The 19,488-nt window shown below is 39.3% G+C and overlaps 2 protein-coding genes across 6 annotated transcripts in view; both read left to right on the plus strand.

Annotated features, from left to right (window-relative positions):
• Positions 1 to 11,704, plus strand: part of sema3d (sema domain, immunoglobulin domain (Ig), short basic domain, secreted, (semaphorin) 3D) — an 85,182-nt gene extending 73,478 nt beyond the window's left edge. For all 4 annotated transcript variants that reach the window (XM_088079856.1, XM_088079857.1, XM_042495858.2 and 1 more), the window contains 3 exons: positions 2,366 to 2,430; positions 2,627 to 2,766; positions 8,613 to 11,704. In XM_088079856.1, coding sequence (XP_087935982.1) covers positions 2,366 to 2,430; positions 2,627 to 2,766; positions 8,613 to 9,059 — 652 coding nt within the window. In that variant the 3' untranslated portion in view covers positions 9,060 to 11,704. The remainder of the gene's footprint in view (positions 1 to 2,365; positions 2,431 to 2,626; positions 2,767 to 8,612) is intronic.
• A 5,455-nt stretch (positions 11,705 to 17,159) lies between these two features.
• The window catches only part of sema3ab (sema domain, immunoglobulin domain (Ig), short basic domain, secreted, (semaphorin) 3Ab), a 90,176-nt gene continuing 87,847 nt past the window's right edge, over positions 17,160 to 19,488 (plus strand). The window contains exon 1 of one of the 2 annotated variants that reach the window (XM_088079860.1): positions 17,160 to 17,461. The gene's annotated coding sequence lies outside the window, so the exon portion shown is untranslated. The remainder of the gene's footprint in view (positions 17,462 to 19,488) is intronic. The other variant, XM_088079859.1, reaches the window with a different exon arrangement.

A 19,488-nucleotide genomic window follows, 5' to 3' on the forward strand; every position in this document is an offset into this window, starting at 1 on the left:
CTCAGCTGATTAATGCGACTGTCACTCCACCCCTCTGGAGTGTAGTCCTTCAGGTGCAAAAGTGTGTGTGTGTGCATGCTGCATGTGTGTCTGCGTTGTTTGTTTTGTGTGCTTGCTTGCACGAATCGAGGCTCTACAGAATCTATACCCTACAGTTAGAGGTCACACTGCCAGATTATTGGCCAGTGGGGATGCTGTTATGGTTTGTGGAACAGTGGAGGCCCTGCTTTTGGTCTCCAGGGCTCTTTGAAAGCTGATCTCCACAGTGTCAGTGAGTGTAGGCTACAGATGTCCCATCACACAGGACTGACAGGAGGTGGAGGAGGTGAAATCAATACAAAGTGAAGGAGCCCAAGAGAGCGACACCGAGCTAGAGGCCAAAGAAACTTGATTTTTTTTAATACATTTTCTACTTCCGCATTTGTGTGGAAAACAATCAATTTATAAATGATCTGTGAATCTGTGAATTTCCTCAAATAAACAGATTTTTCTAACAGTAATAGACAGAATGAAAAGTACAGTAGTGCACTCACTGTAGGCAGTGAGGCCCAGACAAACCAAACCAACATTAAGGAACTAGGTGACAAAAGCCGACTGTTGCATCACCTCACATTACCTTGATCTTGGCCAAAAAGTTCTGGAAACACTGCAAAAAGTACAGACAACAGACCAACAGACACCTGCGTGAGAGGAAATAACTCTCCATACCAGCAAGCAATGCTGGTTGGTATACACCATTCAAAAACCGAAAGACTGTCAAGATTTAAGAATCTAGATGGTCAATTGGCACATTAACAACACAGCCCAATGTTAAAGGACCAATGTTAATAACCGTGCGCTATCTAACAATAACGCAATTAATTATCAACCTTTTCTGCTTAAGAGCTCAATGGCATAACAATAGAAAATGTTACCTTGACCCTCTTGTGTAAAGCACTTTGTTTACTTTACACACTTCCATTTTTCTTCTCGTGTTGCTGAAAAAGATCCTCCTTTCTGGGTTTTTTAAGTGTTCCTCGGATTAATTTCAAGACTCTGGGAAATCGCTCTTTCCAATTGGCAGCCCTTAAACTTTGTAATAGTCTCCCAGCAAGCTTGAGATCTCTGGACTCTGTGGAGTCTTTTAAAAAGCAGTTAAAAACCTTCCTGCTCAGATATTTGGGTAACATATAGTGTTTTTATGTTTTAATGCTGTGTTTTTATCTGCTCTCACTTTTTAATTTATCCGGGGTTTATTTGATTTATCTGTTTCTATTTTATTTTATTTTGATTGTGAAGCACTTTGTGACTTGTGACTGTGAACAGTGCTATTAAATCAAATTTGCTTGCTTGCTGAGCTGAACTGCAAATTAGAGTGATTTCATTCAGCAATGAGCTCTGCCAACTTCGACGATGATTCATGATACTGAATCATCCGAAAAAATCCCGTCAAAGGCCAACGAGGCAACGGTGCAGAATCATAGACTGTATATACAGATGGACAACATGACAGCTCCCCCAAAGTGAACCCTTTCAATCTTGATTGCCTCTTTGTGTTTGGCTGCAGTTTAGGTCATAAAATCCTCGCCTCCATGCTAGTGAAGGGGATATGGGCCGAACTAAAAACTCAAAGTACACATCAAATAAATTCTTCCCAAAGATGGTGTCTGTCACTGAAAGTAGTTCTCGTCACCCCGATGTTTGTTCAAGTCATCGTTTTCCTAATGAGTTGGGTTTAAACTAGTTCTTTAATTCGACAAAACAGGGATTTTCCGCCGTGATTGACAGCTGTGTGTGCCAATCCGTGCACTTGTCTTCAATTGGGCTGCTCGTAATTGGTCAGATGGGTTTTTGGCAGGAACTCCCCCACCATGGAGATCACTACTGTGCAAACTCCGGCTCTGACTGATGTGACCAGAGCAAGATGGCAGCGACCATATTCGAGATATTTTAGCATCACTTAAGTATAGTGGGGGTAAGTGGGGACACGTCACCCATCTTTAAATACAGTCTGTAACTGACGGCCTGGCATTGACCGATGGTTGACCATTGACCTGGTGTGTCAGGGCCCTTACATGTGTCAACCAAAGAAAGACGCTGAGGGTTACCAGTAATCAGAGGTCACCTTAAATCACGTTTTAAGATACTTTGAAAAATTGCCCCTGGAGGTAATGTTTAGGCAACCTCCTCATATGTTCACAACAGCATTCCTATCAGTGTTACATAAGTTTGGCTATTTTTGTGTGCTTGATGATGGTATTACAGAAGCTAAAATGTCAACTCCTGTATAAAACAATCAAATCTACTAGACAGTAAAAGATATCTTGGCATCTCAAAATTGGCATTAACTTGTTATCTTAATAACTTTGGTGTGTTTGTTCTCCAGGCGAGCCAGAAGACAAGACATCAAACATGGAGACCCTGCCAGTCAGTGCTGGGACACAGAGGACAGTATGTAAACTTTGTTCTCGTAAGAACTTCACTCACTTCTTGAGCAAGTTTCCTTTTTTCTCTGCGAGTTGTAAACACACATCCAGCGAACAGATAAATGAGTCACTTAACAAGTCACTGGAGAATACCTGCATCAGATACCTTTCTTTAAAAGCAGAGAAAAGACTCTTGGATCAATAAGTCTTGTTTTCTTTAGGTCTTGCTGGGGGACGTGTGGAGGAGAGAGTCCTGTATGGGGTGCAAAGCAACTCCACCTTCCTCGAATGTATTCCCAAATCTCAGCAGGCCCAGATCCGGTGGTACATACAGAGACCTGGAGCTGAGCGCAGGGAGGAGGTCAGAGAGTGCACTCATCGACACACACGCCACCCAAACATAAATTACCTCTCTTACTCATTCCTGTCCATCCTTCCCTCTGTTTTCCTTCTCCACTCTCTCTGAAGTCTGAAGGTGGGCCTTTTTGCTGTCTTTGACTTTACAGTACCTGAGGGGTCACATTCTCTTCATGCCAGGTCACAAAACAAGGAAGTTAAAGGGCCAAACACAGACGTTTGTCACCGTAAGAGTCTTACATAAGAACTTCAAAACATCCAGAAACACACTTGACTTCAACCTCACCGGCTGTGAGGTCTGAGCCTTGAACCCATCAGCAACTGTTTGTACCACAAATCACGCTGCTGCAGGTCCTGCTTATCTTGGGGAGGATAAAAAACAGCGCTTTGACGCAGAAGATATTATTCACAGCTTATATACAAAGTTAAATACCCAAAAGTCGCATCCGTTGTGGAATTATAGGTAATCAGGGAGCAATCCAAGGTCTCACTAGTTCCTTGTGTAAGGTTCGTATTGTTGTTTATGAGTGTCCAGGGTGTTCTGAAATGTTCTGCAGCTCCTCTGGAAGGTGAGAAATGACTTAAACCAGGCCCACATGAAGAGATGGGATGAGACATATTTATCTCATATGAAAAATAGAGAGGAAAGGAACATAAGAACTGCATTTAACCTTTTTTTTTGTCATTTTTTATGAGGTAATCATGCTGGAATGCAATGCTTTCCCTGAGGGCTACACTAGGTTATTAAAGGGAAACTAGTTTCTTTCAATTATGCTCTGAACAGAGAGACTGAGTGGTGGGTCAGAAAACAAATTCAGCTCACTTGAAATCTTTGCAAACTGAGTCCATTTTTTGTCTTATGCCTCTTTTAAATCCATCATCCAACAAACCTGTTATACCCCTTTACTACCAAAATTAGCCTGCATGTGGGATTTTTTTAACACGGGTAGACTCGCTAAATATATGCAATAGACTGCATTCCCACTGCCAATAGCAGACCTGTGAACACCGCGCTGCAACAGACAAGTTGGCTTTCCGACAGTTTGTGTGTGCGGGTTGTTTCGTTGGTGTGTCTGTGCAACATCACAGGCTTTATATTTTCAATTTGTCCGTCCGGATGTCTATTCCATTCCTGTAGAAGAAGTCAGAAGAATTACTTCCCGATTCATAAAATAGCTCGATCCACATGAATGCAGCAAAAGCATTACTTGAAAACTCAGCAAGTGATAGTGTGCAGGAAATGGCCATTTTTGAAGTCATTTTGGAGGGTGAATCTGCAAAGCTGCTGCATTTTTTAAATTTATTTACAAAACCATTGATAATGTACACTTTGATTTTTAATAACTGTCATTGCATAGGACCAGTCACTTAAACACTCAGGTTCTGGGAGACAGGATGGTGGACACAGAGTTAAATGTGTTTGTATTTGAGGTGTGGAAAGGAAGTTGTTGATGATGACACTCGTCTCCTGAATGAGACAACGGAGACCTGCTTACTCAGCACCTCTGTGACCTCCCCTCCCCTATCCAAACATATAAACCTTCCTCCACCCACTGCGAGTGGCCCGCTTACCACTCAACCCACTCACTCTTCCTCTCTCTCCCCACTTCCCGCTACACTTATTTACTCCCACGACTGGTCCCCTGTCCTCTCTCTCAGGGGTGAATGTAAACACACTGACAGGTGCAGAGGCCACTAAAGACCCATGTGTTCCTTTAACGGCCTGCACAGCACAAAGCCGTGTGTGTGTGTGTGTGTGTGTGTGTGTGTGTGTGTTTCTTTATGATCCCCCACAGCAGAAATCAAAACAGAGCGCTCCCTGGGGACAGCCATGTGTTTTGGGGTAATGAACACAATGGGGTGTTTTCTGTGTTTGTGTGTATAGGCATGAAATGATATGTGACCTATTGTACTCAAGACAAAGTGATGAGGGACTGAATGCAGGAGTTCTTCCTCCCTCAGGACTGTCATGTGATAGACACAGAAGCTAAAAAAATACAGCAAAATGTGTCTGATATGATGGTTCAACAGCAAGTTCACCTGTGTTTATAATGGCAGGATGTTGTTGGCTGTGTTAAAATATGCACCTTAAATTAATTTAGAATTTTTTCCTAACTGTCCTCTGCCAAAGAAAAAGGTAGAGAGAGCCACCACCTGGTCTTACTGGAAGCCCAGTAAAACGTTTTCTGATAATGATAATTTAATTAGGCTGTTAGTGGTTGATAATTTCGACTCAAGCAGGGATTTACGGCCAAGAAACACGCACGCAGTGTCGTTTTGTTGGCCTTGTTACTTTGAAGATATTCAAATAGCTTTCTTGCGGTTGAAGCTATTTGATACTTCGTCCAGCACATAACTTCACTACATTTATATGACAGCTTTTGTTACTTTACAAATAAAGATTTTTTAATAAAAACATAAGGTTTTATACAATGTGATGTTTTATCAGAAATGAAATTACCAGACAGTTTATACAAGCACTGCTTTAACAATCAGTTGATTAATCAATCAGTCTCTTCGCAGAAAATTAATCGCTTACTACTTTGGTAAATGTCTTTTTCAATTTTTTAAATATTTTTGATTTTGGGGGGTTATTTTCAATTTTGATATTTATTTCTTCTTTTTAGCTATTTTTTGAGTGTTTTTTTCATTTTGAAGTTCTGGGTGTTTCATCTTTTTTATAATTTAGATTTTTAATGTGTGTTTTTTTTTTAAGATTTTTCTGCACTGGATGCTTTTAGTTTTCATAATTTCAGTACATTTGCCTGATAATACTTACTTTACTGTACGTACAATTTTTAATGCAGGACTTTTACTTGAGGTGGAAATTCTGTTTTTCTTATCAGTTGTCTCTTTCTTATTACCAGACTCGGGTTCACTGGCAGCCTGATTACCTGCATTTTACAAACTTCAACTTGATTTGCTAGAATAACACCAAAATAAGTTTATCATTGTTTTTAAAAAAATATTCTAGTTTCAATATGAATTCATCACACAGCCCAACAATAGTGGCCCTTATAGCACACATAATGATGTCTTTCTGCAGGACTTGGTTGTCTTCCAGCTCTTAAAGCTGGACACGTGGTTTTGGAGCAGGTGATCTCTGAGGTGTCTGGCTCATTTCAGCCTCTCACTCCCTGTGTTTTCCTCCCTATTCTGTTTCCTTCTGTCTGTCATCCCTTGTCCTCTTCTGTCCCTCAGCCCCCCTCATCAGTCCCACCTTAATCTCTCCTCACTTTATCCCTGCCTTCACGCTGCTTACTCCGTCTACTTTGTTTCCTCTTACTCTTCCTGTCGTCTCTGTAGTTTCCCACAGTCTCTTCCCTTCTGCGTTTCTCTCCACACTTTGTGCCTCCTGATGGGTTTTGATAAAGGCATCCTGGACCAGCTGCTCACAGCACCTGCAGCCAAGACTTATTCTCATCATACACTCACACAAACACTCCCTCTGCGTGTCCCCTCGTAAAAGTCAGCCATTTAAGATGTGAGCTGGAAGAGATTCGTCTGACTTACTCACAGCATGTTTGTGTGTATGCATCTGTTTGCGCCTGCGCCTGTGTGTGTGTGTGTGTGTGTGTGTGTGTGTGTGTGTGTGTGTGTGTGTGTGTGTGTGTGTGTGTGTGTGTGTGTATTCACCTCCTGGAGTGTGGAATGTGGGCCCATTACAATATTTGCGATAGAAAAAGGCCCAGATGTTAAATTTCATCTGTAGTGTTTATTAGAACAAAACACAGCCCCTCTGAAAGTTTGGGAAGTTTTAACCTGACACTTAAACTTTTAAACCCTCACCCACATTTGTGCTTCATTTAACTGTTAAAAGCTGCGTTCCATTGGATCGCTCGACACATATACAAATATGCATGCAACTGGCTCCACAAACACAAAATGCAGTACTCTTAAAAGCTGCATTGCTTTTCCTTTCAGGAGTTTCAAGGCTCAAACACAAAGCCCAGATACACACAGACACACAGACACACACAGGTACACAAATAAAGACAGACCATCTGGGTGAATTTAATGTCTGGCATTGCCATTTAGTGACAGATGCTTTGTTTTTGGATGGCAGAGGGGGGCGGCTTCAAAGCCACACAAATAAACGCATAAATACTGATTGAATGATTTATAACCTTGGTTTTCCACAGGTGGTTATGCAAATCAGTTTTTCAGACCATATATGTAGCAGGGGGTCCCTGTTCTGTTACTCTAGCTCAGCTAAGGGGTCCTTAGTCTAAAAAACAGTGAAGACCCCCCGATTTTAAAAATTGCATAATATCTCTGCAAAGGCATTGCATAAATGAGATTTTCTGTTTTTAATATATATCCCATGTGTTTTGTCAAGTCAGTCGAGTGTGTCGGGAAACGAGAATGTGATGGGAGGCACACCAGTAAATCTAATGTGAGTTAGGGTCAAGATCCAAAGGCCCGGGGGTCTGCCTCTGGCTGGACAACACATCATCAGTGTCAGACCTGGAAACCACCACACACACACACACACACACACACACACAGGTTCATAGAGAAGGATAAACAGGCAAATATTGCTGTTTTTCTTTATGTAGTTTCAGCCTGGGCCTCCTTCTGTAGCTTTCTTATCACTTACACCTCTGGGGGGTCGGAGCGGAGCTGTGGGAGGCATTCTTTTGAAGCATCTGCACATGCAGGACACACACACATTTTCTTGCTCTTTGTCTGTCCTCACACACAGCTGTGTTGTTTTAGGCCCTGACAGCAGCCGTGCCACCTGATGAATCATGGTGGATGCTAAATGAAAAGAGTGGACCATAAACATTAGTGCACTACTTACCCTTAACGACAAGCACATGCTCGCGCACACACACACACACACACACACACTCTCACCAACATTTTGTCAAATACCTTCTTTGACCCTTGCTTATTGCTTGCACTCATCATGCATCTAAAGATCTCTCCACACCACATAATGACCCCTGGCTCCCCCACGCTGCATTAGCGTGTTGGTGACACTCACCACACCCAATTCAATATGTTTCCTGTTTCAGGGGTCATTACCATGTTTAACGCACATTGGATACAAATCAGGCGTGAAAATGTATGTGTGTAGACAGGGTGGCAAGTATCAAGACGGTGTTTTGCAGTGAGCACTCGCTCTGATTGATTGTTTTGGGGTTGAGAGACACTGAATTTCTTGACTTCTTGCAGCAGAGCTTTGGAACTTGATTCAGGAAAACAAAAATTGCAAAGGCAGTTGATCAAAGAAACATTTCACAGAATTTTGTGTTGAATTGTGTATAGGGCTGTCAAACGATTAATTATTTACAATGGCAATTAATTGCAGAATTTCCATAATTGCGATTAATCACATTTTTAATAACATTTTCTATTCCATTTTTTGCATTTCAAAACAGTTAAAATCAGATGACATGACAGCATAAAGTGGGCATGTCTGTAAAGGGGAGACTCATGAGTACCTACAGAACCCATTTTTATTCAGATATCTGGAGGTCAGAGGTCAAGGGACCCCTATGAAATGGCCATGCTGTTTTCCATCGTCAAATCTTAGCCTAACTTTGGAGCATTATTCTGCAGTTGCCAGAAGTAAACAGCTAATGCTAGGCTATAAACAAACTATGCTATCATCGTATTGCTGTTAGGCTGCACAGCCGTGTTTGGCGCAGTTTGTCTGTAGTCTCATTTAGCCACTTGTTAGCAACCAGCTATTTATGGATTAAATAAACGAATGCGTTTATTACGGACCTTAATCGCATCGCGATTACACGTTAACGCTGACAGCCCTCACTGTGTTCTGTCTGGTCAGCCTGAGCTTGCTCTTTGTGATGAAGCACTCACATGTTTCTTTGTGTCTCCCAGGTCAGGCTGGACGATCGTGTTGTGCACACAGACCGAGGTCTCCTGATTCGCTCCCTTCACGCCTCTGATGCTGGTGTGTATGTCTGCGTAGCTCAAGAGCACACGCACTTCACCCACACTCTCCTCCGTCTCACGCTGCAGCTTGTCTCACATGGACAACTGGATGGGAAGCCCAAGCCCAGTGAAGACCCCGTGGTGGAGTCCCGCCAGCGTTACAAAGACTACCTGAGAGTGATGAGCTCTCCCTTTGGCTCTCTGGAGGAGTACTGCGATTCACTGTGGCTGGAGAAGAGGCCGTCGAGGGTGCGAGGACGAGGCTTGGGCGGTGGCAAATGGAAGCATATACAGGAAATGAGGAAGAGCAGGAACAGAAGACAACACAGAGAGAGGGAGGAAGAGTGGGATAAACAGAAGCGAGGGAGGGTGGTGAGGACAGCACAGCAGTGAGGAATGTGGTAAGAAAAAAAAACATCCAGAGTTAGCCGTCTGTATTCTAGGTTGGATTATGTAGCAGAACGAGATGCAGAACTGCAAAACTGCAACGACAGATCGATCCACGAGGAAGCAAAATCTAACTCAGAGTTAACGGTTCACACTGTGAAAAGTTAATTTTACTTTAAAAAATGTCGGAAATGGATTCCCTTGAAAAATGTAAATATAACTATCAGTATTAAGTTATGTTAACACAATATCTAATTTTCAGGTTTACTTAAAATTTAGTTGTATCTACTTAATTTTCTGAAGTTGTTGCAACTTAAAAATGACAAGTTCAACTAAATCAATCTTTCTAAGTTTTTGCAACTTCAGTAAACCGTTTACTGAGCTATACTTCTGTAATTCTGCTGGTTGCAAACTAGTTAGTCATATTTGTATTTTCTGAAACATGTTAAGAAAACAGAACTCACAGATCTCCTAAGTTGTCTATCCTATCATTGTCTAAAACCTCTTTGTGATAATCAAATTAAGTCAGACTAACTTGGTTTACTTAAGTTGTTAACTCTTAGAAAGAACAAGTTAATTAACATTTTTAAGTTGCAATAAATTTACAAAATTAAATAAATTCAACTAAATTTCAAGTAATCTTGACACTTAGATATAAAGTAAACATAAATTAAAATTCATAGTTGTATTTACTTTCCTTTTTTTAAGGCAATCGGTTACCAAGATTTTACAGTGCAGTTTGTAGGATTTAGACATTGATATATGGGCAGAAATGGAACATAATATCATAAGTAGGGCTGTACCCAGTTATGCCTGTCAAATGGTATTTGGCTGCTCTATAAGTCTATTTTTTCCATATAAAGTTTTAAAATTTGAACAGTGTGACATCAGCATTCAGGTAATATAGTTAACAAGCTAACAGCGCTGACAATGGGTCGAAATATCCAACAATAGTTTTTGTTGACACTAGATATCAAACAAAATCTAGAGACTGCAGTTTATTAACTTGCTGTGAGCTGTAATCTTGCCTCGTTTTGTTTTGTTTTTTTGGGACATTGTTTTTATTGAACTTTTCAGGATCCACAAACAATACAATAATCAAAAGTAAAATAAAGGGGAATCAAAATGGGATTGATGAAATCATTATACATTTTTAAAAAATAAATGAACAAACAGACAAAAAAGTTAAAATAGAAGAATAAATAAGTAAACACTTTTTTTTTTTTTTTTTTTAAATGGTGGTGGCACAGTACGGGTTTGTCCATATTTCCAGGAAGTCACTCCAGGCTTGCCATGTTTTTAAAAAATCTCTGCGGTGTATCTTTTACATTATACGTAATCTTTTCTCACAATGGTTGAGTTCATTTATCTCAACACTTAAAAGGAGAAGAGCAGTCTCTGTCCCTCTGTGCCAGGTATCTCCTCCATGTCACGTACTGCCCAAAAAAACCCCCAAAACTGCTCAACTTTAAGCAATCTCAGTCAGCTGAGTGCTCTCTGATTGATGATTTGAATCTCCGACTTTAAAGGGCAGTCCTCAAAATAAGTATGTTTTCTTTTGTGTGTAATCACCTCAATATAAGAACAATGTTTTTGTATCCTTGGAATAAACCTCGTCGATAGAGGTCGCCATGCTACATCGCCATGTTTCTACCGTGGCCCAGAACAGACAAAGCAAACACTGGCTTTAGAACGAGATGGTTGAGAAACACTTATTTGTAACCTAAAACTGCTTTATTAAGTGCTTTTACCAGTTTAAATTACCTGGTCTGTTTGTTTCGGAGAGTAAGAGACCTCTGCAGATAATTCCACTCCCAGTAAAAATTCCCCAAACGATGAACATTGAAGGCATTTTAACCGGGAGAAGTTTCAGCTGGTTGCAATCTTCAATCCTCTCCACTAGATGCCACTAAATCCTCATAATCTTACACACTGCTCCTTTACTGGGGTGTGAAAGACTAACCCTGAAATATACAGTTCGAGAGTTTAAAATAAAATGATTGAATTCTACAAGCAACTTCAATTAGTACTGGATCCTAAAATGTAATTTCATTAATCTCGCAGCCACAGTATGAATACAAATTTCGCTTGATTTAGAGGAAAGCAAATTGCCTTGGATAAAACTGAAATTATTCCTTTGTCTTGTTTGCAGATGACGTGTTTAAAAAAATAAACAGACTGAAAAACTGATTATTGCAACGTATAAAACTGTTACTTTTGCATAGTCATCCATAGATTTATATTTCAACAGCTCTGCCTGAGATAAGCTGACCAGGTGACGGTTTGCAACAAGACTTGTCTTTCCTACAAAAATAGTTTCACAACAGCACAGACGGACAGGATAGAAGTGGAAATCTCATGATGTTGAAACATATAGTTAAATAGATGAGACTGAGAAAATTGATGTGGTGACAATGCATTCATGTTGAATGACTGTAAATATTTTTATAACCTGTACAGGAGATACAGCATGCTCAATTTAGTCTCATTACTGATTTGTATTGCTATAATGATAATCATGTATTATGTTTGGGTCAACAAAATGACCTATTTTTGTACAAACATTTCATTCTTATATACTGTAGGTTCATAGATGTTTTCTTTATTGCTGTTTTTGGAAAATTATTTAAATAAATGTGTCTTGGAGCCACTGTTCCCTGAATTACGTACAGTTTGCAGAGAGATAAATTCAATACAATTATGGAAAATCTTTTACTGCAAAAGTGCTGTTACAGTCAAGCAAGCGGATTGAGAACGGGTTAGAGTTAGTTCAGCTGAGCCTGTCCTGATATAGCAGCACAAGCTCCTGCACACTGTATACAGATGTCAGAATGATTCAGGACCAGCTGGTGTCTTGTTCAGTGTGTGTGTGTGTGTGTGAGAGAGAGAAACCATAAAGTTTGTGATCAAGCATTTTGCAGGTTTCCTAGAATAAAGCGATAAATCTGTAAAAGCGTCAACATCCGTTTTATGGGCGTGAAAAGCAAAGCATTATGCAACCCAATGTGACGTGAATAGCATTATTAGACTTCCATAATAACGTAGATAATATCATACACAGAGCTTGGATATAATGCTGACAACAATATTGTATGGATCTCTCAGTGAAAGACGTGAGCCACGGGAATCCGCTGTTAGTGGAAACCTCTTAAATTAGATTTTGGTGGAGCTGCTGAAAACCTGCAGGTATCACCGGGCACATAACGCATGCGTCCCATTCTAATATAAAGATATTGAAAAACATATCCCTCAATAGCCTTTCCATTCTTTTACTGGTCCCATATATATAGGCCTCCCCCATTACACAAATGTTTTTTTTTATCACTGAGGCATTTTATAGCTTGACCTCTTACAGAAACCATTATGCTGCCCATTTAATTGTGCATATTTTCCCCTCTAGGTATATATATGTATGTACATATGAACAACAGTCAAGTCTCCCATTTTGTGTTTCTCCACAGTGATTTCTCCATGTTTTGTGTAACAAAGACTATAAATATTTCAAGCTCTTCCTCCATGTCTATAGTTTATTTATCAGTCAGCTGCAAAGAACAAACAGTTAGGGCTCCTGGATTGTGAAATGACCTGACGGAGGAACTCCTGCTTGCTACATCACCATCTTTTAAGGACTTATTTTTATCAAAAGGCATTCCTTCAATTTCTTTTTTGATTCTTTTGAAGTCTTTTTTAATTCTTAGTGTATAGTTTACTCACTGAGTTACACTGTACTTTACACTGCTCTGTTCGATTTTAAATTCAACCATTGTTTTTATATTTCTCTTTTCTGTTTTTTGCTTTTGGTTTTTTGTTATTTTTTCTTTTGTGTGTGTGTTTTATTGGGATATTATTTGTAAAGAACTTGGTAAAATTGGTTTGATAAGTGCTGTAAGAATAATCTTTATTATAATTGTTATTATTATTAATAAATCTCCCCAAAAAGGGAAATAGCAAGGAAAGGACGAGAACTGATTTAAACACAACATTACTCTAGAAATATAAAACAATTGTTAAAACCCCCTTCAAATTAAAAACCATAGTGTAGTTTGTTGGAGAAGCACAGCTGCAAATATTTCCTTTTGATTTATTATTAGGCAAACTCAGCGCTGTTTCTTAAATATTTGTGAATGTCAAATTTTCCACTCATACCACTCCTAGATAATTCCTCCCCCGCCCCTCACTTTAATGGCTCTAAAATACTGGGAACTAATTAGTTCACTGATGTCAGAGGAGAGGGAGGAAAATGGGAACAGATAGGGAAACAAAACATTCCAAAAAAAATCAAAAGTGAGATGTTTGAGAGGTCATAACATTTTTGAAAGATGGTGAAAAGGTCAACTATATCACCTGATTAAACCAAATGGAAATTATCTGCCGGAGCAAATAAATAATGAGCTTGCAGATTCATCTGGCTCCCAGGCAGGAGAAAAAGGTGTGAGAGTTTGGGTAAAATGTCTGAGAAAACACTGATATGCTGTGTGTCCAGCAGAGATCCCACATACTGCACATGTATGGAATTGCTACACCCTGTTAATAGCACAATTTATCAATTTTTCAGACTGCGTGAGGCTACATACCAAGCTGAAGGTGGCAGCAGTCAAAAGAAAGGACTCTTTGTTTAAGATTTTCAATAACAGATCAATGATTTAACAAGATTATTACAAATGATTCTATTTGCAGGTTGTTTTTCCATTAATCTCATATTTGCATTAATGCTTTAAGACATAATTGCCCTTTCCTAGAAAAGGCATCTGTGGTCAGATGTTGTGCTTATTCATAAGGAGCTCTTCCCAACATGCGGCTGTGCGTCAGGCAGTTCCCAGTAAGTGAACTTGACCTTCACATTTGGCTGGAGACGAATCAATGAGTAAAGATGACTCGCTGCGATAGACAGGCAGACAGAGGCAGAGGGGGGTCGAACAAGGAGAGAGAATTCAGGGAAAGAAACCAGATTTTGCAGAAGGAAGTGCTTAATTTGATGTGATCGGTGTAATGAGCAAGCAGGTCTGCTAAGGACCCCTGTAGTGGTCTTACAGGATACACAGACAAAGACATGCACATACTATACTCTTTTTGGTTTTTTTTAACTGTCTCCATTTTTGTGGTTTACATGTGTCCAGTGACCCACATGGACACATCGAGGTGGCACAGGTCGGACTGGAGGTTCTCTAATTAACTGATTAAAAAGTGGTTTATCGCAGCGGTTCCCAACTGGTGGGTTGCAGTCCAAAAGTGGGTCACAGGTCCACTCTGAATGGACTGCAAGTGACTCACAACCATGTCAAACTGACAGTCGATTGTTTTTTTTGTTTTGTTTTTGATCCACCCCAAAGTTACAAATATATATATATATATATATATATATATATATATATATATATATATATATATATATATATATATATTCCTTTATCCCCAGAAAATGTATGAAGTGTTCGTCCCACATTATGTGTGCAAGGACAGTTGGAAATGTTTAAAATCCAATGATAATTTCTATTTTTAAAGTTTCTGGCTGTGATAAATGGTGTTATTTTTTGCGGGTTTGTATTTTGGCTGACCTGAGGTTTTGAAGGCATGTTTTCATTAAAAAATTTAAAGAAAAAAAAGTCACAATATTTTTGGGAAAAAGAAAATCACCAGTAATTTTTTTAAATCATCACAAAAAAGTAAAGATTACCCAAAATATTAAAGGATTTTTTTTCCTACAGAGGTCAAGATTAAGCTTCCGATGTCCTCAAATCCTAGAAACGCCCTGAGTTTTGCTAATTACACCTTATTCTTGCAATATGTTTAATTCCATTGCGTTTTAAGCCCATGTGCTATTTACATTTTTGCCAATTAAACTGAATTTGTGGTAATTTCTCTGATGTGCAGATCTTGAAGTAATGAATGAATGAGGAGAAATCTCTTTCCAGTGGCTGCGCCAGTTTGGAACCACTATTTTTTGGTGTTCTCCTCTGTGCATGAGGCATCTGTCATATTTCTTTAAAACTATTATGTTTGTGAGAGCTGTGTGCTACAATATACCTGCCCCCTTTGGAGAACCTGGTCAAAACCTTTCTATTATTTTGGATGCATTTTCTAGCAATGCATGGCGAAGATTTTTATGTTTTCAATCAAAGAAAACTGAGGTGTGATTGAGTAACACAATTTAGTGTCTCTTTTGATTTAACTGGGTTAAAAAGAGGCTTAAATTTCAAAAATGTGTCTCAGAAAACAATTATCCAGAGTGTCAGCACCTGGTGTTAACTGCCACATACAAATGATTATTGCAATATCTGTTGACCCAAATCTGTCACTCTGTCTGCTTCCATTATCCTGACACCAGTGAGAAAATATCTGTGTCAGCTTATGCATGTGTGCCCAGGTGCAAGAATTTAAAGCAAAGGTGTTTTCCAATAAACTCTGTCCCCACTGCAAACCTCTACGGGCCCACGCCAGGGCCAAGATATCAAACACCGTGACAGGAAGAGTAGAGGGAGAAGCAAGCGGAATTGAGATGTCAGACCACAGAGGTGTTTCTGCCTTTATATTACAGGGTATTTACAGCTGTGCAGATGTGTGTGTTTATCAGGTGTTGACAGTGAACTTGTGAAGACAGCCAAGTGTTGTGTGGGAGCTGTCGGGCTGGGCGGTATTGATGGCCGCCTGAGGGTATTGGAAGGCGAGAGGTATGCGTGTATGAGCTACAAACAGTTGTTCCCTTGGAAGTAATGACTACCTGTGTTCCCTCTGCCTGATTTACGGACGTACACAATCTCTCCTCACTCCTGGACTTGTTGCAGGACAGGCAGGATGCTGTGCATGTCCTGAACACACCCTGAGCACACCCTGTGATAGATGTTTTCATTCGCTGTGTGAAGAGCTGCTTGGAAAAGTCCACGTAAAAGAGATGTTGCTCTTTGAAAGCTTGCCCTGTTGTACTCTTTTTTTTTTTGTGGTAAATAATACTTTGTAGATGTGGGATCGGCCATTTAGTCCTCACTGCTGATCGGATATCGGCAAGCATGAAGGTCACATACGGAGTAAACATTTGGGCCAAATCTGCCAGCAGGTCACAATCTGAAAACTAACTTAATTTAATATTATTTATCATAAGCAAGTACAGCTACACAACTTGCAATAAATGAAAGTTATGACTGTCTCCATAAATAACACATACAGTACAGCACAAAATTAGTGATTCACACTAACACTCATATTATATTCTTTTCCACTTTTTAAGACATTTAAAAGTAATGAACCGTGAAAGAGAGACAGCACAGCGTTCGGCATTAGGATTTATTGCCAAGTAGTTTTTCACTTTCAAAAAATTTGCTTTGTTTTTTGGTGCAACCAGTAAATAATTATAAAAGTGAAGTACTGCGACATTCAAGAAATTACATATAAAATAGAAAAATGTACAGTAAAAAAATTTATAGTTAAAAATTACAATGACATAACAAATATGTAGCTGTTTCAGAATATGAAAGCTGTACAGTTTTGTGCAAAGATGTGCAAAAATGTTTAGCAGTGAATGTGCAAAAGTTCAAAATATTGCAAATATGCAGTGTGCAAAAATAATGGTCCAAGGTGTATGTTAAAGTAACGCATGTTTAATTCACAGAAGAGCAGTACACCGTAATACTAGAACCAGCAGTAATAATATTAATAATGTTAATTTCTTAAGTTTGTTCGTGACTATGAATGATTCATACTTTTTATCAACATGTTCCCCCATAGTATTATAATTACTAACTTGGCAAGCACAAAATATTCACCAGGCCGATTGGACCGGTACTTTGGGGGTCCTCCGTCCACACGTGGCCTCCAAAACTGTGACGTCATCCAGTCTTTGTTTTCTTTTTTGTTTTTTTGAAAGGAATAAATTAATTAATTTTGTATTCGTGTGTGTGTTTTGAAATGCGAAACAATTAATGCAAAATTACTTTATTTTCAATTAAGAAAAAAACATGATTGGTTTGCTGGCTGCGTCCGTATCACGAGGATGACGGTGAGTCATGTGACCGTGGGAATCAGGATTGCGGAAACGGCGTGAAAGCTGAGCGAAAGACCAAAAGAAAATGAATAACAGCGGGGACATGGTACTAACGAAAACCATGCTGACTAGCTCGACTTTTGTCGAAAGTCCGCACCACGGTGAGGCTGGCGAGGACGATGCTAACACTGACAGCAAAGACAGGACATTAGCCTGGACACTGCTAGCTCAGCTGTCCCACCTTAACCTGTCCCACATCAGCAGCCTCCAAGAGGACCTGAGAAACAGCGTGAGACAGAGGACCACCGCCCGGCACCGGTTCAGCTGCTCCGCCATCGCCGTCTGAGCTCCAGCCGGACACCGACAGGAGGCGGCCGGCCAGCGGCTCCACGGTGACCCGCAGCGGGCGGCAGAGACCAAGTGGCACCGGCGGGTAGGCTACCAGTTTAACAACGCCACTATTTATCTATCAGCTTTTATCCATGTTTACATCCAACTTTGGAGCCAACTTCAGATCAGATGGTGAGCGAGATATCTGTATTTTTAGTGTATGTGTTATTTAGTCAGTTTTATCTGTATGTTGTTTTTTTTGTTTGAGTCTAGGACCCCCTTGAAAATGAGATGGTTCATCAACAGTTGTTATCCTTTCAAAAAAAAAAATCGATTCAGTTTTAAATTAATTGATTTTACCAAAAAACTCTCAGAAAGGCCAAACATTAATAATAATAATAGTATAAAACGCATAAGAATAAGAGTTTAATATTAAAAATAATGACTTTATTTATATAACGCCTTCAAAACGGAGTTTAGAAAGTGCTTTCACAAGCAAGGCAGCTAACCAGATACTCTCAGAAAGACATAAAAATAATAATTATTTTAATTAATAAATAATATATAATATATAATATATTTATATATATTTATAATAATAATAAATATTAATAAAATCATAATTATATTAATTAAAAGCCAGGTTTTCAGCTGTTGTTTAAAAATGTTCACGGAGCCCGCTTCTCATATGTCTTTTAGGAGGGTATTCCATAATTTTGGACCATAGTTAACAAAAGGTCTGCTTGTCTGTTTAAGAGTACAGAAGAGACAAGTGGTTGTAAGTTTCTCTCATAATAATCACGCTGTGTGTGGTCGGGCTGTATACGTTTCCATTGAGCGACACACTGTAGGCCGATGTGTTGATTTTGTTGCTGTCAGGTCAAGAAAGTGTTGTTGCAATCATGTGGTGTAAATCCAGTTTGATAAAAAGATATCTACAGGTGTCAATGTCCTTCAGGCCGTGATCATATAGATGCTAAGTGTAAATCCTGTAGAAGCTACAGGTGTTCCCAACAGATAATAGCCTACGCTAAAAATCTCTAACAGTTGGCAAACTTTAGACTACAAAAACAAAAATTTGAAGAGGAGCAGAGGGGCCTCCGTGGTTTCGTGGCCCAGAGGTCTCTGCATCCTAATCCGTGCTTGGATATCTTGTGTCAGTTGACGTCCACCGACATCTGCTTTCCTAGAGGTTTGGATCAGGCCCATGTTCTTCTCATTAGAGGTCAGGGGTCACTAATGAGGCTGCTGCATGGGCTCAGGGTCTCTGGTATCGAAGTACCAGAGTTTAAGGAATACAGGTTTTCCATTACTGTGGACCACCAGTCCTCACTTTATTAAAACTTGTCCGTCTTTTAGGTCTAACATGAAAAAACACCTGTGCTGTAGTTAATGCATTAACTGTGTTGATGTGTATTGTGTAAGCATCTGCTCCATGTATGTTTATTAGTACTTGTTATTTTGTCATATTGTCATGTTAAGGAGAGAATTACCGTTTGAATTTGAATAGATAGTGTTTTTGGACGGGAGGTTTTTATTATAAGCCCCTTCAAGTTTCTTAACCTCTCCTGCAGAATATTTATGTTTGTTATGATCTACTTGTTTTTATCAAATCTTGTGTGCTAATAAATTAAATTAAATTTGATTTAATTTAATTTAAAGCACTGGCAAGTCAAAAAATACAAGTAGCAGCCAAAGTGATTATAGTAATGTGTCTGATTAAATATAAAACACATGTAAATGAATTCAAATGGATAAATCTAGCATCTAAGACACTTTTTGTAGTTTTAATGGCCTGTGGTTGTAGTCTTCCTCTACTGGGAGTGGGACATGGGAACGTTTCTCGATGTGGCATCAAAATGTCATTCACACAAGCCCTGTGAGACATTTTCAAACATGAGAAAATTTCCTGATTATGTAACCACTGATTGTGGTTGGTAAATGAATTCATTGTGATACCACATCTGCTGCAAGTATGTTGGTGACAGCCGTGAGAGAAGAAGAAATTCACTCAGATCGTTTACTTAATAATTTTATTATTTTAGATGGAATCAGTTTGATTATCATTTTCACTCCAAAAAATCTTTCACTTAAAACAGCTATAGAAAATGTGTAAAATGAGTTTTTTTT

This window comes from Plectropomus leopardus, chromosome 7, assembly GCF_026936395.1.
Source record: "Plectropomus leopardus strain MGB_pleo_1.0 chromosome 7, ASM2693639v1, whole genome shotgun sequence".
NCBI lineage: Eukaryota > Metazoa > Chordata > Actinopteri > Perciformes > Serranidae > Plectropomus > Plectropomus leopardus.